Consider the following 24,853-nt stretch of genomic DNA (forward strand, 5'->3'; position numbering starts at 1 on the left):
GAGTGAGGAACACTGAATGAGGAACACTGAGAGTGAGGAACACAGAGTGAGGAACACTGTGAATGAGGAACACTGAGAGTGAGGAACACTGAGAGTGAGGAACACTGTGAATGAGGAACACTGTGAATGAGGAACACTGTGAATGAGGAACACAGAGTGAGGAACACAGAGTGAGGAACACTGTGAATGAGGAACACTGAGAGTGAGGAACACTGAGAGTGAGGAACACTGTGAATGAGGAACACTGAGAGTGAGGAACACTGTGAATGAGGAACACTGTGAATGAGGAACACTGTGAATGAGGAACACAGAGTGAGGAACACAGAGTGAGGAACACTGTGAATGAGGAACACTGAGAGTGAGGAACACTGAGAGTGAGGAACACTGTGAATGAGGAACACTGAGAGTGAGGAACACTGTGAATGAGGAACACTGTGAATGAGGAACACTATGAATGAGGAACACAGAGTGAGGAACACAGAGTGAGGAACACTGTGAATGAGGAACACTGAGAGTGAGGAACACTGTGAATGAGGAACACTGAGAGTGAGGAACACTGAATGAGGAACACTGTGAATGAGGAACACTGTGAATGAGGAACACAGAGTGAGGAACACAGAGTGAGGAACACTGAATGAGGAACACTGAGAGTGAGGAACACAGAGTGAGGAACACAGAGTGAGGAACACTGTGAATGAGGAACACTGAGAGTGAGGAACACTGAGAGTGAGGAACACTGTGAATGAGGAACACTGTGAATGAGGAACACTGTGAATGAGGAACACAGAGTGAGGAACACAGAGTGAGGAACACTGTGAATGAGGAACACTGAGAGTGAGGAACACTGAGAGTGAGGAACACTGTGAATGAGGAACACTGAGAGTGAGGAACACTGTGAATGAGGAACACTGTGAATGAGGAACACTGTGAATGAGGAACACAGAGTGAGGAACACAGAGTGAGGAACACTGTGAATGAGGAACACTGAGAGTGAGGAACACTGAGAGTGAGGAACACTGTGAATGAGGAACACTGAGAGTGAGGAACACTGTGAATGAGGAACACTGTGAATGAGGAACACTGAGAGTGAGGAACACTGTGAATGAGGAACACTGTGAATGAGGAACACTGAGAGTGAGGAACACTGTGAATGAGGAACACTGTGAATGAGGAACACAGAGTGAGGAACACAGAGTGAGGAACACTGTGAATGAGGAACACTGAGAGTGAGGAACACTGAGAGTGAGGAACACTGTGAATGAGGAACACTGTGAATGAGGAACACAGAGTGAGGAACACAGAGTGAGGAACACTGTGAATGAGGAACACTGAGAGTGAGGAACACTGTGAATGAGGAACACTGTGAATGAGGAACACTGAGAGTGAGGAACACTGTGAATGAGGAACACTGAGAGTGAGGAACACTGTGAATGAGGAACACTATGAATGAGGAACACAGAGTGAGGAACACTGTGAATGAGGAACACTGAGAGTGAGGAACACTGTGAATGAGGAACACTGAGAGTGAGGAACACTGTGAATGAGGAACACTGTGAATGAGGAACACTGTGAATGAGGAACACAGAGTGAGGAACACAGAGTGAGGAACACTGAATGAGGAACACTGAGAGTGAGGAACACTGAGAGTGAGGAACACTGTGAATGAGGAACACTGAGAGTGAGGAACACTGTGAATGAGGAACACTGTGAATGAGGAACACAGAGTGAGGAACACAGAGTGAGGAACACTGAGAGTGAGGAACACTGAGAGTGAGGAACACTGAGAGTGAGGAACACTGTGAATGAGGAACACTGAGAGTGAGGAACACTGTGAATGAGGAACACTGTGAATGAGGAACACTGTGAATGAGGAACACAGAGTGAGGAACACAGAGTGAGGAACACTGAGAGTGAGGAACACTGAGAGTGAGGAACACTGAGAGTGAGGAACACTGAGAGTGAGGAACACAGAGTGAGGAACACAGAGTGAGGAACACTGTGAATGAGGAACACTGTGAATGAGGAACACAGAGTGAGGAACACAGAGTGAGGAACACTGTGAATGAGGAACACTGAGAGTGAGGAACACTGTGAATGAGGAACACTGTGAATGAGGAACACAGAGTGAGGAACACTGTGAGTGAGGAACACTGTGAGTGAGGAACACTGTGAGTGAGGAACACTGAGAGTGAGGAACACTGAGAGTGAGGAACACAGAGTGAGGAACACTGAGAGTGAGGAACACAGAGTGAGGAACACAGAGTGAGGAACACAGAGTGAGGAACACTGTGAATGAGGAACACTGAGAGTGAGGAACACTGAGAGTGAGGAACACTGAGAGTGAGGAACACTGTGAATGAGGAACACAGAGAGTGAGGAACACTGTGAATGAGGAACACAGAGAGAGGAACACTGTGAATGAGGAACACTGTGAATGAGGAACACTGAGAGTGAGGAACACTGTGAATGAGGAACACTGTGAATGAGGAACACTGTGAATGAGGAACACAGAGTGAGGAACACAGAGTGAGGAACACTGTGAATGAGGAACACTGAGAGTGAGGAACACTGTGAATGAGGAACACTGAGAGTGAGGAACACTGTGAATGAGGAACACTGTGAATGAGGAACACTGTGAATGAGGAACACAGAGTGAGGAACACTGTGAATGAGGAACACTGAGAGTGAGGAACACTGAGAGTGAGGAACACTGAGAGTGAGGAACACAGAGTGAGGAACACTGTGAATGAGGAACACTGTGAATGAGGAACACTGTGAATGAGGAACACAGAGTGAGGAACACAGAGTGAGGAACACTGAATGAGGAACACTGAGAGTGAGGAACACTGTGAATGAGGAACACTGTGAATGAGGAACACAGAGTGAGGAACACTGTGAATGAGGAACACTGTGAGTGAGGAACACTGTGAGTGAGGAACACTGAGAGTGAGGAACACAGAGTGAGGAACACAGAGTGAGGAACACAGAGTGAGGAACACTGTGAATGAGGAACACTGAGAGTGAGGAACACTGAGAGTGAGGAACACTGAGAGTGAGGAACACTGAGAGTGAGGAACACTGTGAATGAGGAACACAGAGAGTGAGGAACACTGTGAATGAGGAACACAGAGAGAGGAACACTGTGAATGAGGAACACTGTGAATGAGGAACACTGAGAGTGAGGAACACTGTGAATGAGGAACACTGTGAATGAGGAACACTGTGAATGAGGAACACAGAGTGAGGAACACAGAGTGAGGAACACTGTGAATGAGGAACACTGAGAGTGAGGAACACTGTGAATGAGGAACACTGAGAGTGAGGAACACTGTGAATGAGGAACACTGTGAATGAGGAACACTGTGAATGAGGAACACAGAGTGAGGAACACTGTGAATGAGGAACACTGAGAGTGAGGAACACTGAGAGTGAGGAACACTGAGAGTGAGGAACACAGAGTGAGGAACACTGTGAATGAGGAACACTGTGAATGAGGAACACTGTGAATGAGGAACACAGAGTGAGGAACACAGAGTGAGGAACACTGAATGAGGAACACTGAGAGTGAGGAACACTGAGAGTGAGGAACACTGTGAATGAGGAACACTGTGAATGAGGAACACTGTGAATGAGGAACACTGTGAATGAGGAACACTGAGAGTGAGGAACACTGTGAATGAGGAACACTGAGAGTGAGGAACACTGTGAATGAGGAACACTGAGAGTGAGGAACACTGTGAATGAGGAACACTGTGAGTGAGGAACACTGTGAGTGAGGAACACTGTGAGTGAGGAACACTGAGAGTGAGGAACACTGAGAGTGAGGAACACAGAGTGAGGAACACAGAGTGAGGAACACTGTGAATGAGGAACACTGTGAATGAGGAACACAGAGTGAGGAACACAGAGTGAGGAACACAGAGTGAGGAACACAGAGTGAGGAACACTGTGAATGAGGAACACTGTGAATGAGGAACACAGAGTGAGGAACACTGTGAATGAGGAACACTGAGAGTGAGGAACACTGTGAATGAGGAACACTGTGAATGAGGAACACTGAGAGTGAGGAACACTGTGAATGAGGAACACTGTGAATGAGGAACACTGTGAATGAGGAACACTGTGAATGAGGAACACAGAGTGAGGAACACAGAGTGAGGAACACTGTGAATGAGGAACACTGAGAGTGAGGAACACTGAGAGTGAGGAACACTGTGAATGAGGAACACTGTGAATGAGGAACACTATGAATGAGGAACACAGAGTGAGGAACACTATGAATGAGGAACACAGAGTGAGGAACACAGAGTGAGGAACACTGTGAATGAGGAACACTGAGAGTGAGGAACACTGTGAATGAGGAACACTGAGAGTGAGGAACACTGTGAATGAGGAACACTGTGAATGAGGAACACTGTGAGTGAGGAACACTGTGAGTGAGGAACACTGTGAGTGAGGAACACTGAGAGTCAGGAACACTGAGAGTCAGGAACACAGAGTCAGGAACACAGAGTGAGGAACACAGAGTGAGGAACACTGTGAGTGAGGAACACTGAGAGTGAGGAACACTGAGAGTGAGGAACACTGAGAGCGAGGAACACTGAGAGCGAGGAACACTGAGAGCGAGGAACACTGAGAGCGAGGAACACAGAGTGAGGAACACAGAGTGAGGAACACTGTGAGTGAGGAACACTGTGAGTGAGGAACACTGTGCGTGAGGAACACTGTGCGTGAGGAACACTGTGAGTGAGGAACACTGTGAGTGAGGAACACTGAGAGCGAGGAACACAGAGTGAGGAACACTGTGAGTGAGGAACACTGTGAGTGAGGAACACTGAGTGAGGAACACTGAGAGCGAGGAACACAGAGTGAGGAACACAGAGTGAGGAACACAGAGTGAGGAACACTGAGAGCGAGGAACACTGAGAGCGAGGAACACTGAGAGCGAGGAACACTGAGAGCGAGGAACACAGAGTGAGGAACACTGTGAGTGAGGAACACTGTGAGTGAGGAACACAGAGTGAGGAACACTGAGAGTGAGGAACACTGTGAATGAGGAACACTGTGAATGAGGAACACAGAGTGAGGAACACAGAGTGAGGAACACAGAGTGAGGAATACTGTGAATGAGGAACACTGTGAATGAGGAACACTGAGAGTGAGGAACACTGTGAGTGAGGAACACTGAGAGTCAGGAACACTGAGAGTCAGGAACACAGAGTCAGGAACACTGAGAGTCAGGAACACAGAGTCAGGAACACAGAGTGAGGAACACAGAGTGAGGAACACAGAGTGAGGAACACTGTGAATGAGGAACACTGTGAGTGAGGAACACTGAGAGCGAGGAACACTGAGAGCGAGGAACACTGAGAGCGAGGAACACTGAGAGCGAGGAACACAGAGTGAGGAACACAGAGTGAGGAACACTGTGCATGAGGAACACTGTGCGTGAGGAACACTGTGAGTGAGGAACACTGTGAGTGAGGAACACTGTGAGTGAGGAACACTGAGTGAGGAACACTGAGAGCGAGGAACACAGAGTTAGGAACACAGAGTTAGGAACACTGTGAGTGAGGAACACTGTGAGTGAGGAACACTGAGAGCGAGGAACACTGAGAGCGAGGAACACTGAGAGCGAGGAACACTGAGAGCGAGGAACACAGAGTGAGGAACACAGAGTGAGGAACACTGTGCATGAGGAACACTGTGCGTGAGGAACACTGTGAGTGAGGAACACTGTGAGTGAGGAACACTGTGAGTGAGGAACACTGAGTGAGGAACACTGAGAGCGAGGAACACAGAGTGAGGAACACAGAGTGAGGAACACTGTGAGTGAGGAACACTGTGAGTGAGGAACACTGAGAGCGAGGAACACTGAGAGCGAGGAACACTGAGAGCGAGGAACACTGAGAGCGAGGAACACAGAGTGAGGAACACTGTGCATGAGGAACACTGTGAGTGAGGAACACTGTGAGTGAGGAACACTGAGTGAGGAACACTGAGTGAGGAACACTGAGAGCGAGGAACACTGAGAGCGAGGAACACAGAGTGAGGAACACAGAGTGAGGAACACAGAGTGAGGAACACTGAGAGCGAGGAACACAGAGTGAGGAACACTGTGAGTGAGGAACACTGTGAGTGAGGAACACTGAGAGCGAGGAACACTGAGAGTGAGGAACACTGTGAATGAGCAACACTGTGAATGAGCAACACTGTGAATGAGGAACACTGAGAGTGAGGAACACTGAGAGTGAGGAACACTGTGAGTGAGGAACACTGAGAGTGAGGAACACTGAGAGTGAGGAACACTGTGAGTGAGGAACACTGTGAGTGAGGAACACTGTGAGTGAGGAACACTGAGAGTGAGGAACACTGAGAGTGAGGAACACTGTGAATGAGGAACACAGAGTGAGGAACACTGAATGAGGAACACTGTGAATGAGGAACACTGTGAGTGAGGAACACTGTGAGTGAGGAACACTGTGAGTGAGGAACACTGTGAATGAGGAACACTGTGAGTGAGGAACACTGTGAATGAGGAACACTGTGAGTGAGGAACACTGTGAGTGAGGAACACTGTGAATGAGGAACACTGAGAGTGAGGAACACTGTGAGTGAGGAACACAGAGTGAGGAACACTGAGAATGAGGAACACTGTGAGTGAGGAACACTGTGCATGAGGAACACTGAGAGTGAGGAACACTGAGAGTGAGGAACACTGTGCATGAGGAACACAGAGTGAGGAACACTGAGAGCGAGGAACACTGAGAGCGAGGAACACTGTGAATGAGGAACACTGTGAATGAGGAACACTGTGAATGAGGAACACTGTGAATGAGGAACACAGAGTGAGGAACACAGAGTGAGGAACACTGTGAATGAGGAACACTGTGAGTGAGGAACACTGTGAGTGAGGAACACTGTGAGTGAGGAACACTGTGAATGAGGAACACTGTGAGTGAGGAACACTGTGAATGAGGAACACTGTGAGTGAGGAACACTGTGAGTGAGGAACACTGTGAGTGAGGAACACAGAGTGAGGAACACTGTGAGTGAGGAACACTGTGAGTGAGGAACACAGAGTGAGGAACACTGAGAATGAGGAACACTGTGAGTGAGGAACACTGTGCATGAGGAACACTGAGAGTGAGGAACACTGAGAGTGAGGAACACTGTGCATGAGGAACACAGAGTGAGGAACACTGAGAGCGAGGAACACTGAGAGCGAGGAACACTGTGACTCCTGACACTTCTATAAAAATCTATAAAAACAATACAGCAACACACACACACACAAACACACACAAACAAACAAACACACACACACACAAACACACACACAGTACTTACATTTTTTGTCCATCGCTTCACGCCTTCATATCCTTTTGTTCTCAACTTGTCATAAAAGAAACTGTTGAAAAAGTACACCTGGGGGAGGGAGAGAGAAACAGAGAGAGGAGGGGCAGAGAGAGAGAGAGAGAGATAAAGAGAGAGAGTGAGAGAGAGAGAGAGAGAGAGAGAGAGAGAGAGAGAGAGTGAGGGTGAGAGAGAGAGAGAGAGAGAGAGAGAGAGGGTGAGAGAGAGAGAGAGAGAGAGAGAGAGAAAGAGAGAGGGAGAGAGAGAGAGAAAGACAAAGAGGGGGGGAGAGAGAGAGAGAGAGAGAGAGAGAGAGAGAGAGAGAGAGAGAGAGAGAGAGAGATTACAGGAGCATCTAAAAAATGAGAATATCAGTGAAACATTAATTCAAACATTGAAAGTTTCCTGTATTTAAAATTTTATTCTGAAATACTTCAAGTCTTTTTTCTTTTAAATGAGATTATTGTGACTCTGTAAAAATCTATCCAGTATCTCAGAATATTAGAATATTTCAAAAGATAATGAAAGTAAAGTTTTATAATGCCGTCAAACTTAGAAAACTAAAGTATGGTCATTAACTTAATATTCGGTTGCGTCTCCTTTTGTACAATGACCGTGTGAGTGGACGTGGAGGACATCAGCCTGTGGTACTGCGCAGGTGTAATGGAAGCCCAGGCTGCTTAGATAGCACAGCACCCCAAATCATCACTGGACACTACACACAGCTTGGACTCTGGGCCTCTCCTCTCCTTCTCCAGACTCTGGGACCATGATTTCCAAATGAAATGCAACATTTACTTTCATCTGAAAAGAGGAGTTTGGACCACTGAGTAATGGTCCAGTTCTTCTTCTCCTTTGTCCAGGGAAGACTCTTCTGACGTTGTCTCTGGTTCAGGAGTGGCTGGTCCCTAGGAATGTGACACTTGTGTGAGACACGTCTGTGTGTGGTGGCTCTCCATGCACTGACCCCAGCCCCAGTCCACTCCTTGTGAAGCTCCTCCTCGTCCTTGAATCTTCTTTGCTTGACATTCTTCTCGAGGCTGTGGTCATCCCTGTTGCTTGTGCCCCTTTTCCTACCACATTGACCTTTCAGTCCACTGTCCATGAAGATGCTTTGATACAGCACTCTGTGAACAACCGTCAGGTCAGCAGTCTTCCCCATGATTGTGTTAGTGTGTACTGAACCTGACCGGGAGATCTGTGGTATTTATTCTGAATAAAAAGTGAGTTGCTTAAAGTGGGAGATGAAATATTCCAATGTGTACATGGAATGAGTTTATAATATATACACTTGTCATTTTCTGAAGTAACTTTTAAAAAATATTGAACTTTTTCATGATATGTTGGACTAAACTGGACAACACTGGACTGATGAACACATCTGGAATATAGTGTACAGTGTGTGATCTGAGACACAGCCCCTGTGTAATAAACTGCATTATCAGTCCTCACCTGATCAGGTACAGCATCCATGACCAAATCCCCATACATGTTCATCACCTGCAGGAAGCACACACACACACACACACAAATACTTATTATAGGCAGCTTGAGGATATTATTATTATTATTATTATTATTATTATTATTATTATTCACCTGGTCATTAAGCCAGTTCTGACCGTACAGTGTGCTCAGGTCATCCATAGTGAGAACGTGGCGTTTGTAATTAACACGGAACTCTCGCATCATGGTGGAACCAGACATTCGCTGGTACGACTGCATTAACTGCTGCACCATCAGCTTCCTGTTCCACAGAACATCACTCACGTAAATTAAATCAGGTGTGTGTGTGTATGTGTGTGTGTGTGTGTGTGTGTGTGAGACCTGTGTGGATGTGAAAAGCTCTCATTAAACATGGTCTGCAATTTGTCCACCACTTCGTCCACATGGATGGGGATCAGGCTGCCATACTGCTGCAGAAACTCATCCAGGATCCCTAAGACACACACACACATACACACACAGAATGTTTGATTAAACAGACACACCTCACGACTCATTCATCTTTGCTCTTTATCTCTCTCACTTTGTACACAGGAGATATGCTCTCTGCTTAGCTGTTTCTGATTGGATGGGTTGTCCCGAGGTCTCCGCCCATCACTGTCAGCCATGTTGGCTCTGTGTCCACTCTCCCTAACCACGGGAAGTCTGTTTGAGCTGTCTGGGTCTGAGAGAACCAAAGAATAGTTTAAACAGAGACTCTACAGCACTCTTGTGTTCAGCACAGGTGTGTTAGTTCCTCTCAGGTTCCTTGGTGTTGTTTTAACACGTGTTAATGAGGCTTTGTACTGTGCTCTAATCCTCACTAACCCATAACATGCTCATGTTATTTAGTAATAAACATGTTATAAAGCACAACAAACACACAAACTGACCATGTCCAGCAGCAGGTCCCTCTTTCTTGCCGTTTGTGAGCATGCTCTGTAGTTCCTGGTGTTTCGGTTGTCGGCCCCGCCTTATTCCACAGACCCACCTATACCCTGAAGTCCCCGCCCACTTGGCCGTCTGTCGCCAGGACCGCCACTGCCACGCTAACGTGTGATGAATGTTCACACAGCGGCGTGGTCTGAGCCCCCAGCTCACCCGCTTCCTCTCCTTGAACCAGTTAGACCGTGACTGGGCAGAGTGACCAGGCGAGTCTCTGGATCTGAGGCCTACAGGCCCAACGCTCTCCACTGTTTCATTTCTCCACCTGAAAGCTTTGTCTGTGTCTCCCTCCTGTGTGTCTATGTATATTTTCTCGTCCTCTTCCACAGGAGCAGTGGACTCAGATTCCACCATATTCACATCCCTGTGGCTCAGTTTGAGCTGCGACGTTTTTATGAAGCGTCCGGCCGCACCGCCACTGGACTGTCTCGTGGTCAGCTCATTGTTCCAGTGTGTGTGTGTCAGACTGCTGTCTCTCATAGTCCACGGACACCAGGTGACTTGTGCCAGCCTGCCTACACACACACAGATATTAGTTAGGTATTAGTTATCAGTTATTCAATATAAGTGTAAGTGTTTAGTGAGAAGTAACAGCAGCAGTGGATGTAGATTTGAGCAGCTGGAGAGTGGACAGTGTGGAATAAACCACAGTCTAGTAAAATCATCACTGACTCTCTACTGCAGGAATCTTCATCTGACTTTATATAAATTACTGCTGATAAAGTAGAGAGTCAGCCCTGCAACAATGTCAGCAACCCGAACTCATCACCATCTGATAGTTTTAACCAGTAAACAAACCCAATCCCAGTAAAGAGTCAGAACCCAGTCCAGCTGCACTGTAGGACACCACTGTCTGAGCTGGAGCTGAATTTAAAATAACAGCTGAATTGTATTTCTTGAATATAAAATGAAAGCCTCTAAAATAAAAAATACGAGTGTACAAATTTCACAAATAAAAACTCTTTATCGTTCATCTGACCCAATGTAGCGGGTTGGATGTTAGCTTAGCTTCGGCTAATCGGCTATAAAGCGGTGTTTCTGTGAGGAGAACACACACACACACACACACACACACACATACACACACACACTCACCTTTACCCTCACACTGGTGTGATTATAAATAACTCAGTGTTTTATTGCACTGTATTGGGAGACACTGAGATCAGGAGTTGTGTTTATTTCGGTTTCATTCATTCAGGAACTTGGCGCTTCGTTTGTTTACCGTGAAAATGCTCCAACTTCCGTTGATGACGTCACATGGGTGTCTCTGTAAAAACTTCCGGGTTCATTGACGCGAGTCAGCAATACTGCATTGTTGCGCTTTGATGTCATTCATTCATTGTCTATACCCGCTTATTCCTAGGATTCCTAGGGTCACGTGGGTCTGCTGGAGCCTATCACAGCGCACATAGGGCGAAAGGCAGGGGTACACCCTGGACAGGTCACCAGTCCATCACAGGGCGCGCTTTGATGTTATTTATTTATTTATTTATTTGAGATCGTAAAGTCACAATAACTTATAAATAATAATGAGTATACACTACTCACAAAAAGTTAAGGATATTTGGCTTTTGGGTGAAATTTATGGAAAATGTAAAAAGTTCACACTACAGTGATATTATATCATGAAAGTAGGACATTTAAGTAGAAGCTGCAGTGGTGATTTCCTCATCTCAAACAATTTATTGAAACAAAAGCCAACAACAGTGGTGGGTATACCACAACAAAAAATCTCAATGTCTCAATAATCTGTCATGTGCCCTTGACCATCAATTACAGCTTGACCACGACGATCTCATGCTGTTCACGAGTCGACTTATTGTCTGCTGAGGCATGGCATTCCACTCTTCTTGAAGGGCGGCCCTCAGGTCATTGAGGTTCTGGGGTGCAGGGTTACGAGCCTCTACACGGCGACTCGGCTGATCCCACAGGTTCTCTATGGGATTCGGGTCTGGAGAAAGTGCAGGCCACTCCATTTGAGGTACCCCAGCCTCCAGCAGCCGTTCCCTAATGATGTGACCTCGATGAGCTGGAGCATTGTCGTCCATGAAGATGAAATTAGGCCTGTGTTGTTCATGCAGGGGCACAATGACTGGATTAATGATGTTATTCGGGTAGTATTGGCTTGTCACTGTATCATTCACAAGATGTAGGTCAGTTCTGTATTGAGTGGACACACCTGCCCAGACTGTAACACCACCACAACAGTGGCTGATGCATAGCGCTCTCCTTGACGTCTCCAACATCGTTGGGTCCATCATTTCTGCTCAACGTGAATCGACTTTCATCAGAGAACAGCACTGAGGCCCACCGGTCCCTCGTCCAGCGTAAATGCTCCCTGGCCCGACACCTGTGTCTGGGGGTGTGGTCAGGTACCCTTGCAGGTCGTCTAGCACGCAGACCACGCTGATGTAAACGGTTTCAGATGGTCTGACGTGACACTTGGGTTCTTCTCACCTCCCTTAAATGTGCCTGGAGTTGAGTGGCGTTCATCATCCGGTTCCGCAGGGCACTGTTCACAATGAAGCGGTCATCAACGTGGGATGTGGCCAAAGGACGTCCACTTCTATGCCTTTCTGTGACTCTTCCAGTCTCTCTGTATCTCTGTCCCAACCTGCTGATGACACTCTGTGACACTCTAAGCTCAGTGGCCACTTCCCTCTGAGAACATCCTGTTTGAAGCCTCACAATGGTGAGGTTCTGTTGATCAGTTGTTAGGTGTGGTCTTGGTCTCATGATGTCAAAATGTGAACAGCATGATGAAGAGGACTGTTTAAATACCAATTCTAATGGAAGCAGAAAATTTATTGGTGGATTCATGGATCAAACACCAGTTGTGAATTTTGCCGTTAAGCACCTTGTTAGAGAACAGCAAGTTCTGCAGAAAGTACTGAAACACTGAACAGTTGGACATGTGCATTCAGAAGTGTAGAAAAGGTCGAATTAAGTTCACCTGGAAAGGTTATAGTGCATTTTAGGTGCATCCTGAAATTTCACCTGAAAGCCCAGTATCCTTAACTTTTTGTGAGTAGTGTAAATAAACTCGAGAGTATATGTACACTCTGCAACAAACTTGAATCAGAAGAGATACAGGGAAAAGGAGTAAAAGAAGTTTAAAAAGTATTTTAAATATTCATACTTTAGTTGTTGATATCCTCAAGAGGAATATACACAACATTCGGCTAAAGTGTGTGCGTCCCTGACCATCACACCCACACGTGTCTGAAGCACACAGCAGTCTAAAATGTCTCTGTAGAGTCACTGTCTGGACACTGTACACACTGGAGCTTTACAATGTCACTTCACTGGACCTCAGAGTCCAAATATGACCATGTGAAGAAGTGAAGAACTGGAGTGTCCTGCACAGAGCCCTGACTCAGACTCAACCCCACTGACCCCCAGACCCCAAAGTCTGATCTCTCTAATGATCTTGTAGCTGAATGATCACTAATCATGTTTCTGCTTCAGCAAAACAACATCAACTCTTTAACGGAAATGTAATTTATTAAAAATATGAAATTTATTTGTACATGATTATAAATGCATGTATTTAAATCAGAAATATGTTTTATATCTTCTCTCGACTCGACACTAGAGGGCGCGCGTTCTCACCCCACCTCTCAGGAAATGACGTAGCCAGTGCAGTAATGGCGGCTCACAGTTCGCTCCTGGATATTTGTATCGGAAGCGCAGTGTGACTCCGTGTGTCCGGACTGTCTGATCTACAGGCTCTGGAATAAAGTTCAATTTTTTTGTACCGCTTCTTTTCTCGATTCTTGGAGTTTTTTATTCGCTTCTCCGGGCGATTTGTCCGAGGGCTTGCTAGCTTAGCTTTGCTAGGTGGCAAATAGAAAACAAGTCAAATTAGCCTAGCATGCTAAACCAACTCAGTGGAGCCAGGTTTCCTCAGTGCGCCCTGTGTTAGCTTGTTGGCCACCGAGCCGCAAGAGTGTGTGTGCGTAGCGCGAGCTTCAGGAACACACACACACACACACACACACACACGGCGTAAAGAGTTGACTTGAACTCGGTCCTTTAGGAAGCTAATCTCCGCTCTGAAGCAGCGGCGCTGTGGGACGGTGGGAGCGGCTAATAAACCAGGGGCAGTGCTAATCACAGTGCTAGCGGTTAGTCCTATGGTCCAGCATGCTGAAGACCCGACAGTGTTTACTCGGACTCCGCACTTTCCTCGGAGTGGCGTCAAGGATCTGGGGCTTCATCCTGTACATCCTCAGGAAACACCTTCGCACGGTCAGTAACTCAGAACACTCTCTAATTACACCTCCATTATCCACTCTACTTACTATGGTCACTACTAATACTCACAGTGGTCAGTACTGGTTTATAAACGCTGGACGCACCTGTTCAGTCAGTGCTTCACCGTACTTACTGTTAGTTTCTCAGGACACTGCTGCAGGGTCAGCACCACAAACTACTCACTGGACTCATTAACACTTACATTCTCATCACCTTCAGTACCGTACCGTGGTGTGTGTTAGTACCTGTACACTGATGGACTCAGGAAACTACTTCCATATGCAGAGGAGTGGAGTACTGTACTTGCTGTACTCGCAGTACTCAGACTACTCGCTGTACTCACAGTACTCAGGCTACTCACTGTACTCGTAGTACTCACTGTACTCACAGTACTCTCAGTACTCACAGTACTCGGGCTACTCACTGTACTCACAGTACTCGGGCTACTCGCTGTACTCACAGTACTCAGTGCTCAGGCTACTCGCAGTACTCACTGTACTCACAGTACTCACTACTCACAGTACTCGCAGTACTCACTGTACTCACTACTCAGGCTACTCGCAGTACTCACAGTACTCACTGTACTCGCAGTACTCAGGCTACTCGCAATACTCACTGTACTCACAGTACTCACTGTACTTGCAGTACTCAGGCCACTCGCAGTACTCAGGCCACTCGCAGTACTTGCTGTACTCACAGTACTCAGGCTACTTGCTGTACTTGCAGTACTCACTGTACTTGCAGTACTCACTGTACTTGCAGTACTCACTGTACTTGCAGTACTCACTGTACTCACAGTACTTGCTGTACTCACTGTACTCACAGTACTTGCTGTACTCACAGTACTCACAGTACTCGCTGTTCTCGCAGTACTCGCAGTACTCGCAGTACTCGCAGTACTCACAGTACTCACTGTACTCACAGTACTCGCTGTACTCACAGTACTCACAGTACTCGCTGTTCTCGCAGTACTCGCAGTACTTGCAGTACTCACAGTACTCACTGTACTCACAGTACTCGCTGTACTCACAGTACTCAGGCTACTCGCAGTACTCACAGTACTCGCTGTACTCACAGTACTCGCTGTACTCACAGTACTCACTGTACTCACAGTACTCACTGTACTCACAGTACTCAGACTACTCGCAGTACTCACTGTACTCGCAGTACTCACTGTACTCGCAGTACTCACTGTACTCGCAGTACTCAGGCTACTCGCAGTACTCACTGTACTCGCAGTACTCAGACTACTCGCAGTACTCACTGTACTCGCAGTACTCAGACTACTCGCAGTACTCACAGTACTCAGGCTACTCACAGTACTCAGGCTACTTGCAGTACTCACTGTACTCGCAGTACTCACTGTACTCGCAGTACTCAGGCCACTCGCAGTACTTGCTGTACTCACAGTACTCAGGCTACTCGCTGTACTTGCAGTACTCACTGTACTCACAGTACTCGCTGTACTCACAGTACTCAGGCTACTTGCAGTACTCACTGTACTCACTGTACTCGGGCTACTCGCAGTACTCACTGTACTCGCAGTACTCACAGTACTCACTGTACTCACTGTACTCACTGTACTCACTGTACTCAGGCTACTCGCAGTACTCACAGTACTCAGGCTACTCGCAGTACTCGCTGTACTCACTGTACTCGCAGTACTCAGGCTACTCGCAGTACTCACAGTACTCAGGCTACTCGCAGTACTCGCAGTACTCGCTGTACTCACAGTACTCAGACTACTCGCAGTACTCACTGTACTCACTGTACTCAGGCTACTCGCTGTACTCACAGTACTCAGGCTACTCACTGTACTCACTGTACTCAGGCTACTCGCTGTACTCACAGTACTCAGACTACTCGCAGTACTCACAGTACTCAGGCTACTCGCAGTACTCACTGTACTCACAGTACTCAGACTACTTTCAGTACTCACTGTACTCACAGTACTCAGACTACTTGCAGTACTCGCTGTACTCACAGTACTCAGACTACTTGCAGTACTCACTGTACTCACAGTACTCAGACTACTCACTGTACTCACAGTACTTGCTGTACTCTCTGTACTTTCTGTACTCACAGTACTCAGACTACTCACTGTACTCACTGATTTTTTGAAGGCCACAGCAAAATGGAACAGATCATGGTTGTGTTCACACTGCAGGATTTTCAGAGTGGTCAGATCATGGTCAGATCATGGTCAGATCACACTGCAGGATTTTCAGAGTGGTCAGATCATGGTCAGATCACACTGCAGGATGGATCAGTAACAGGAGCTTTCACACTGCATGACTACACAATAGGAAGAATCTCCCACAACTCTGTCTGGTCCACAGACTGCGTTTCACACCTGAACGTACGCAACAAGTAATAATAGGTGCGTTTACATGGACACTTGTAATCCGATGGTAACAGGACTAGAAGCACAATCAGATTAAAAAAGTGTCATGTAAACACGTCAATCGGATGGAATTTGCCACGTCTGATTAAAATTTCAATCGGATGGTAAGGGGTGGTTTAAACCATTTTTAATCCGATCGAGAGGACGTGTAAACACTTAATCAGATGGAATATGTTCCCGGAAAGTTCTGCACATGTGCAGTGACGCAAGAATGACGTATGACGTACGGATGTTGTCGTAGGTACAATGGCGGGCGCTAAGCAAAACTGGTCTGTGGTCGGCGGGAATCCTGTTTTCGCGGACTGTGCGCATGTCAAAAGAAACAATCTGATTACTTTATACCGCGTTCATGTAAACACCGCGATCGGATTCGTCAATCTGATTGAATTCAGTCCGATCTGATTAAAAAGTGTCCATGTAAACGCACCTACTGTAATAACGCGAGATCACACGTGAGGTCAGAGTCCTCGTGTGAGAAATGTTACCCTGCAAAAAGTTCTCCATCCTAATGGTCAGTGCGGGGAACAAGGACTGTGCGTTCTGCAGAATTGAACAAATGAATAATTTTGCAGTGTCCTGCTGCTGATGCGGCTGGTCAAACAAATGTTTCTGCTTTATTTCTGTTTGATGTAATTGTAAAGATTATTTATTCTGATAGAACTATATTAAAGACATTTGTCTGATAAAAAACTATAAACTCTATTAAACTATAATATTGTACTCCAACTGAAGCCATGCTTGCTGATATTGTGGTCTCAAACTCCCCGAACTGACCGCTGCCCTGTATCTCGCTTTCTCACTGGCTGAGATATGTTTCAGTCAGAGCTCCTTTCACACTGCAGGACTTTGAGTCGGCGACTCGGTCAGATCGCGTCTTTGGTCACTCATGTGCACGAGCTCTGATTTGCTAAACCTGTTGGAGATTGAAACTCAGGTCTGAAACGGTGCAGTGTGAACTGGGCTTTATAGAATCCATACATTAATGTAAACAGATCAGAGTCTGACCTGACCAGGTTTGACCGCTGGTGTGAGGGATATAAATAGAGCTCCAGTGTTTCATCTGGTTCCTCCTTCATACTCCCCCATGTGTGTGTGTGTTTGTGTGTCTTCTAATGTACAAGCTCCCCCTTGACACCACCCTCATTTACTCTGCTTCATACATCAGCATAACAACAGTAAATAAAAGAATATCAGAATATTGCATTTCATTACAAATCTCAATGTAATAATCTCTCTCTCTCTCTCTCTCTCTCTCTCCACAGATAATTCAGTACCAGACGGTGCGCTATGATACGCTACCCCTCTCTCCTGCATCCAGAAACAGACTCAGTGAGTTTATCTCTCATAACATTCACTCTGTCTGTGTGCTGTAGAGCTGGGCGATTAATCGTTATCAATTAATTCCAATTTATGGTTTATGTCGATGTTGTGTGTGTGTGTGTGTTTGATTGTACCGTATACACAGATGTACAATGATTTTTATTTAGCGTGTCGGTGTATTTAGCGTGTCGGTGTATTTAGCGTGTCGGTGTATTTAGCGTGTCGGTGTATTTAGCGTGTCGGTGTATTTAGCGTGTTAGTTGAATGTTGAACTGCTTTAAAAAATTGTGTGTTTTTTAGGGATTTTTTTCAGGTGATGTAAGTTCAGTCTGCAGTCTGCACTTTATAAATCCCTGATATTTTGTAATATGACATTATTTTGCTAGAATAATTAGAACTTGTAAAGTCTGGTGAAAGTTTGCACTTTATTAATCGCAAAAAGGTTTTTATGTTTTTGTATTGATTATTGTTTTTTCTAAAATAAAAAAAATAGCGAAAGTACGTTTGCACTTTTAGTCCAGATCAGTAGTTCATATGTTTTGGTTATACTGTTTTTGCTTAAATTAAAAAAATAAACCCCTATCATATGGTCTCTAGTGTTTTATTAATTTTTTTAAAAGAAAAATAATTGTTTTAAAATCGAATGTTGTTTTAAAAAGGGACATATCGCCCAGCTCTAGTGTGCTGGTTAGTGCTGATTGATCTGTGTGTGTGTGTGTGTGTGTGTGTGTAGATGCAGTGAAGAGGAAGATCCTGGTTCTGGATCTGGATGAGACTCTGATTCACTCTCACCATGACGGGGTGCTGAGGCCTACTGTCCGACCCGGAACACCACCAGACTTCATTCTCAAGGTACACACACACAAAGCCCCAGTTCAGTTTTGTTATTTAGCACTTTTAACAGTGGACACTGTCTAAAAGCAGCTTTACAGAAATCTAGAAAGAATAAAAATGAGAAGTGTTAAGTCTGAGTTTATGTTTTTCTCTGATGATCAAGCCTGGGGCCATTAATAAGAAGCATTGGGCAGTGGTGGTCAGGAAAAAACTCCCTGGGTCAATATGAGGAAAAACCTTGAGATGAACCAGGCTCAAAAAGGAACTCTCTTAAGAGAATATTATGTAGATGATGGGATGGTAAGTGGTCAGTGATACAGACAGGTGTGAACAGTGTCCAGTGTGTCTGGAAGATGATGACAGAACCCAGATGTGGTGGAGATCTGGGAGTCCTGCAGCCACATCACATCTGTAGAGTGAACACCACTGCATCTCCATGCGTCTCGGACACTGACGAAGGGGTCACTAATTGAATGTGTCTCTGTCCTCTCTGAAACTTCATCCGTACTTTGAGTCTGAGGGCAGTGGAGCTGACCACTAGAGTGTGTTAAACAACACACACACACCTGAGACAGGACTGGCAGGATGCTTCTGTCTGAAAATAAACACAACTGACCAAATAAATCTGATCTACAGATAGACCTGAGACTGAAAATGTAACTAATTTTCTTCTCCTCTGTGTGTGTGTGTAGGTGGTCATAGATAAACATCCAGTGAGGTTTTTTGTGCATAAAAAGACCACATGCTCGACTTTTTCTTAGAAGTGGTGAGTAAATGTCTCTCTCTCTCTCTCTCTGAGGTACTGATACAGACAGATAGATAATCACCTACTCTCATTATCTCACTCTGCTGTCTCACTGCTCGTTAAGGCTAATGCTGGGTGTTGAGCGGATGTTAATGCTGGTGTGTAGTGATACACAGGACTGTGTAAAGGTGTGTGTGTGTGTCTGTGTGTGCGCGTGTGCAGGTGAGTCAGTGGTACGAGTTGGTGGTGTTCACAGCCAGTATGGAGATTTATGGCTCTGCTGTAGCAGACAAACTCGACAACAACAGAGGAATCCTTAAGCGCAGATATTACAGACAGGTATACACACACACACACACACACACACACACACAGACTGTTAGGGGCGGGGTTTACTGTACTGAGCTTCACTGATTGGTCATACATGTACATATAATATCTCTATACAGTAATGGTTCTCTTAGACAGTGAGGTTACAGTGTAGAGAGTCTCAGTTCTACAGGACCTGACATTATTAACAGATACTACTTACAAAAGATCAATAAATACTCGTGCTTGACTCACATATGTGTGTTAATGAGGGGGTGTGTGTGTGTTAATGAGGGGGTGTGCGCGTGTGTTAATGAGGGGGTGTGCGCGTGTGTTAATGAGGGGGTGTGCGCGTGTGTTAATAAGCGATTGTGCGCGAGTGGTAACGAGGGGGTGTGCGCGTGTGTTAATGAGCGTGGGTGTGTTAATGAGGGGGTGCGCGTGTGTTAATGAGGGGGTGCGTGTGTTAATGAGCATTGGTTGTGCGCGTGTGTTAATGAGGGGGTGTGTGTGTTAATGAGGGTGTGTGTGTGTTAATGAGCCTGGGTGTGTTAATGAGGGTGTGCGTGTGTTAATGAGCATTGGTTGTGCGCGTGTGTTAATGAGGGTGTGTGTGTGTTAATGAGGGTGTGTGTGTGTGTGTGTGTAATGAGGGTGTGTGTGTGTGTAATGAGGGTGTGTGTGTGTGTAATGAGGGTGTGTGTGTGTGTGTAATGAGGGTGTGTGTGTGTGTGTAATGAGGGTGTGCGTGTGTTAATGAGGGTGTGTGTGTGTTAATGAGCCTGGGTGTGTTAATGAGGGGGTGTGTGTGTTAATGAGTGTGGATGTGTTAATGAGGGGGTGTGTGTGTTAATGAGCGTGGGTGTGTTAATGAGGGGGTGTGCGTGTGTTAATGAGCATTGGTTGTGCGCGTGTGTTAATGAGGGTGTGCGCGTGTTAATGAGGGTGTGCGCGTGTTAATGAGGGTGTGCGCGTGTTAATGAGGGTGCGTGTGTTAATGAGGGGGTGTGCGTGTGTTAATGAGGGGGTGTGCGTGTGTTAATGAGGGGGTGTGCGTGTGTTAATGAGGGGGTGTGCGTGTGTTAATGAGGGGGTGTGCGTGTGTTAATGAGGGGGTGTGCGTGTGTTAATGAGCGTGGGTGTGTTAATGAGGGGGTGTGCGCGTGTTAATGAGGGTGGGTGTGTTAATGAGGGTGTGTGTGTGTTAATGAGCGTGGGTGTGTTAATGAGGGGGTGTGCGTGTGTTAATGAGGGGGTGCGTGTGTTAATGAGCATTGGTTGTGTGTGTGTTAATGAGGGTGTGTGTGTGTGTTAATGAGGGTGTGTGTTTAATGAGGGTGTGTGTGTGTTAATGAGGGGGTGCGTGTGAATGAGCATTGGTTGTGCGCGCGTGTTAATGAGGGTGTGCGCGTGTTAATGAGGGTGTGCGCGTGTTAATGAGGGTGTGCGCGTGTTAATGAGGGTGTGCGCGTGTTAATGAGGGGGTGCGCGTGTTAGTGAGGGGGTGGGCGTGTTAATGAGGGGGTGCGCGTGTTAAGGAGGGGGTGCGTGTGTTAATGAGCATTGGTTGTGCGCGTGTGTTAATGAGGGTGGGTGTGTGTTAATGAGGGTGTGTGTGTGTTAATGAGGGGGTGTGCGTGTGTTAATGGGGGTGTGCGTGTGTTAATGAGGGTGTGCGTGTGTTAATGAGGGGGTGCGTGTGTTAATGAGGGGGTGCGTGTGTTAATGAGCCTGGGTGTGTTAATGAGGGGGTGCGCGTGTGTTAATGAGGGGGTGCGCGTGTTAATGAGCATTGGTTGTGCGCGTGTGTTAATGAGGGTGTGCGTGTGTTAATGAGGGTGTGTGTGTGTTGAGGGGGTGTGTGTGTTAATGAGCGTGGGTGTGCGCGTGTTAATGAGGGTGTGTTAATGAGAGGGTGTGCGTGTGTTAATGAGGGGGTGCGCGTGTGTTAATGAGTGTGTGCGTGTGTTAATGAGGGTGTGTGTTAATGAGGGTGTGCGCGTGTTAATGAGGGGGTGTGCGTGTGTTAATGAGGAGGTGTGCGTGTGTTAATGAGGGGGTGTGCGTGTGTTAATGAGGGGGTGTGCGTGTGTTAATGAGGGGGTGTGCGTGTGTTAATGAGGGGGTGTGTGTGTGTGTTAATGAGGGGGTGTGCGTGTGTTAATGAGGGGGTGTGTGTGTGTTAATGAGGGGGTGTGTGTGTGTTAATGAGGGTGTGTGTGTGTGTTAATGAGCGTGGGTGTGTTAATGAGGGGGTGTGCATGTGTTAATGAGGGGGTGCGTGTGTTAATGAGCATTGGTTGTGCGCGTGTAGATGACAGAACCCAGATGTGGTGGAGATCTGGGAGTCCTGCAGCCACATCACATCTGTAGAGTGAACACCACTGCATCTCCGTGCGTCTCGGACACTGACGAAGGGGTCACTAATTGAATATGTGTCTGTCCTCTCTGAAACTTCATCCGTACTTTGAGTCTGAGGGCAGTGGAGCTGACCACTAGAGTGTGTTAAACAACACACACACACCTGAGACAGGACTGGCAGGACGCTTCTGTCTGAAATGTCTTCTGTCTGTGTGTGTTAATGAGGGTGTGTGTGTGTTAATGAGGGTGTGTGTGTGTTAATGAGGGTGTGTGTGTGTTAATGAGGGGGTGTGTGTTAATGAGGGGGTGTGTGTTAATGAGCGTGGGTGTGTTAATGAGGGGGTGTGTGTGTGTTAATGAGGGTGTGTGTGTGTTAATGAGGGGGTGTGCGTGTGTTAATGAGGGGGTGTGTGTGTTAATGAGCGAGGGTGTGCAAATGACGGGGTGTGCGGGTGTTAATGTGGGGGTGCGTGTGTTAATGAGCATTGGTTGTGCGTGTGTGTTAATGAGGGTGTGTGTGTGTTAATGAGGGTGTGTGTGTGTTAATGAGGGTGTGTGTGTGTTAATGAGCCTGGGTGTGTTAATGAGGGTGTGTGTGTGTTTAATGCGGGGCTGCGTGTGTGTTAATGAGGGGGTGCGTGTGTTAATGAGCCTGGGTGTGTTAATGAGGGGGTGCGCGTGTGTTAATGAGGGGGTGCGTGTGTTAATGAGGGTGTGCGTGTGTTAATCAGCGTGGGTGTGTGTGTTGAGGGGGTGTGTGTGTTAATGAGCGTGGGTGTGCGCGTGTTAATGAGGGTGTGTGTGTGTTAATGAGGGTGTGTGTTAATGAGGGGGTGCACGTGTGTTAATGAGGGGGTGCGCGTGTGTTAATGAGGGGGTGTGTTAATGAGGGGGTGTGCGTGTGTTAATGAGGGTGTGTGTTAATGAGGGGGTGCACGTGTGTTAATGAGGGTGTGTTAATGAGGGGGTGCGAGTGTGTTAATGAGGGTGTGTGCGTGTGTTAATGAGGGTGTGTGTTAATGAGGGGGTGCACGTGTGTTAATGAGGGTGTGTGTTAATCATCGTGTGTGTGTGTTAATGAGGGTGTGTGTTAATCATCGTGTGTGTGTGTTAATGAGGGTGTGCGTGTGTTAATCAGCGTGTGTGTGTGTTAATGAGGGTGTGCGTGTGTTAATCAGCGTGTGTGTGTGTGTGTTAATGAGGGTGTGCGTGTGTTAATCAGCGTGGGGGTGTGGGTGTTAATGAGGGTGTGCGTGTGTTAATGAGGGTGTGTGTGTGTTAATGAGGGTGTGTGTGGTAATGAGGGGGTGTGTGTGGTAATGAGGGGGTGTGTGTGGTAATGAGGGTGGGTGTGTTAATGAGGGGGTGCGTGTGTTAATGAGCATTGGTTGTGTGCGTGTGTTAACGAGGGTGTGCGTGTGTTCATGAGGGTGTGTGTGTGTGTTCATGAGGGTGTGTGTGTGTGGTAATGAGGGTGGGTGTGTTAATGAGGGTGGGTGTGTTAATGAGGGTGTGCGTGTGTTTAATGAGGGTGTGTGTGTGTTAATGAGCCTGGGTGTGTTAATGAGGGGGTGCGCGTGTTAATGAGGGGGTGCGTGTGTTAATGAGGGTGTGTGTGTGTTAATGAGGGGGTGCGCGTGTGTTAATGAGGGGGTGCGCGTGTGTTAATGAGGGGGTGCGCGTGTTAATGAGCATTGGTTGTGCGCGTGTGTTAATGAGGGTGTGTGTGTGTTAACGAGGATGTGTGTGTGTGTTAACGAGGATGTGTGTGTGTTAATGAGCGTGTGTGTGTGTTAATGAGGGTGTGTGTGTGTGTTAATGAGGGTGTGTGTGTGTTAATGAGGGTGTGTGTGTGTTAATGAGGGTGTGTGTGTGTTAACGAGGGTGTGTGTGTGTTAATGAGGGTGTGTGTGTGTTAATGAGGGGGTGTGTGTGTGTTAATGAGGGTGTGTGTGTGTGTTAATGAGGGTGTGCGTGTGTTAATGAGGGTGTGTGTGTGTTAATGAGAGTGTGCGTGTGTGTTAATGAGGGTGTGTGTGTGTGAATGAGGGTGTGTGTGTTAATGAGGGTGTGTGTGTTAATGAGGGTGTGTGTGTGTTAATGAGGGTGTGTGTGTGTTAATGAGGGTGTGTGTGTGTGTGTTAATGAGGGTGCGTGTGTTAATGAGGGTGCGTGGGTGTGTGTGTTAATGAGGGTGTGTGTGTGTTAATGGGGGTGTGTGTGTTAATGAGGGGGTGTGTGTTAATGAGGGTGCGTGTGTGTGTGTTAATGAGGGGGTGTGTGTTAATGAGGGTGTGTGTGTGTGTTAATGAGGGTGTGTGTGTGTGTTAATGAGGGGGTGTGTGTGTGTGTTAATGAGGGGGTGTGTGTGTGTTAATGAGGGGGGGTGTGTGTGTTAATGAGGGTGTGTGTGTGTGTGTGTGTGTTAATGAGGGGGTGTGTGTGTGTTAATGAGGGGGTGTGTGTTAATGAGGGTGTGTGTTAATGAGTGTGTGTCTCCACAGCACTGTACGCTGGATTTGGGCAGTTATATCAAGGATCTATCAGTAGTGCACAATGACCTGTCCAGTATAGTGATCCTGGATAACTCACCTGGAGCATATCGCAGCCATCCAGGTACACACACGCTCACACACACACGCTCACACACTCATTCACACACACAATCTCACACACTCATTCATGCTCACACACAATCTCACACACTCATTCACGCTCACACACAATCTCACACACAATCTCACACACAATCTCACACACAGACACACAATCTCTCACACTCATTCACACACAGACACACAATCTCACACACTCATTCACGCTCACACAATCTC

At 46.8% G+C, this 24,853-nt stretch overlaps 2 protein-coding genes across 5 annotated transcripts in view; one reads left to right on the forward strand and one right to left on the reverse strand.

The window, feature by feature from the left end:
- Nucleotides 1-11,036, reverse strand: part of senp3a (SUMO specific peptidase 3a) — a 34,515-nt gene extending 23,479 nt beyond the window's left edge. For 2 of the 4 annotated variants that reach the window (XM_058383847.1, XM_058383845.1), the window contains exons 1-7: nt 10,882-11,036; nt 9,735-10,301; nt 9,386-9,526; nt 9,184-9,295; nt 8,956-9,103; nt 8,809-8,856; nt 7,351-7,428 (exon numbers count right to left, since the gene is read on the reverse strand). In XM_058383847.1, coding sequence (XP_058239830.1) covers nt 7,351-7,428; nt 8,809-8,856; nt 8,956-9,103; nt 9,184-9,295; nt 9,386-9,526; nt 9,735-10,266 — 1,059 coding nt within the window. In that variant the 5' untranslated portion in view covers nt 10,267-10,301; nt 10,882-11,036. The remainder of the gene's footprint in view (nt 1-7,350; nt 7,429-8,808; nt 8,857-8,955; nt 9,104-9,183; nt 9,296-9,385; nt 9,527-9,734; nt 10,302-10,881) is intronic. The other 2 variants (XM_058383846.1, XM_058383848.1) reach the window with 2 other exon arrangements.
- Nucleotides 11,037-13,420: 2,384 nt separating this feature from the next.
- Nucleotides 13,421-24,853, forward strand: part of ctdnep1a (CTD nuclear envelope phosphatase 1a) — a 17,721-nt gene continuing 6,288 nt past the window's right edge. The window contains 7 exon segments of the mRNA XM_058382852.1: nt 13,421-14,040; nt 17,713-17,779; nt 18,504-18,622; nt 19,297-19,339; nt 19,342-19,370; nt 19,572-19,688; nt 24,524-24,747. Coding sequence (XP_058238835.1) covers nt 13,936-14,040; nt 17,713-17,779; nt 18,504-18,622; nt 19,297-19,339; nt 19,342-19,370; nt 19,572-19,688; nt 24,524-24,747 — 704 coding nt within the window. The 5' untranslated portion in view covers nt 13,421-13,935.

The sequence above is a fragment of the Hemibagrus wyckioides genome, linkage group LG28, assembly GCF_019097595.1.
Source record: "Hemibagrus wyckioides isolate EC202008001 linkage group LG28, SWU_Hwy_1.0, whole genome shotgun sequence".
Lineage (NCBI taxonomy): Eukaryota > Metazoa > Chordata > Actinopteri > Siluriformes > Bagridae > Hemibagrus > Hemibagrus wyckioides.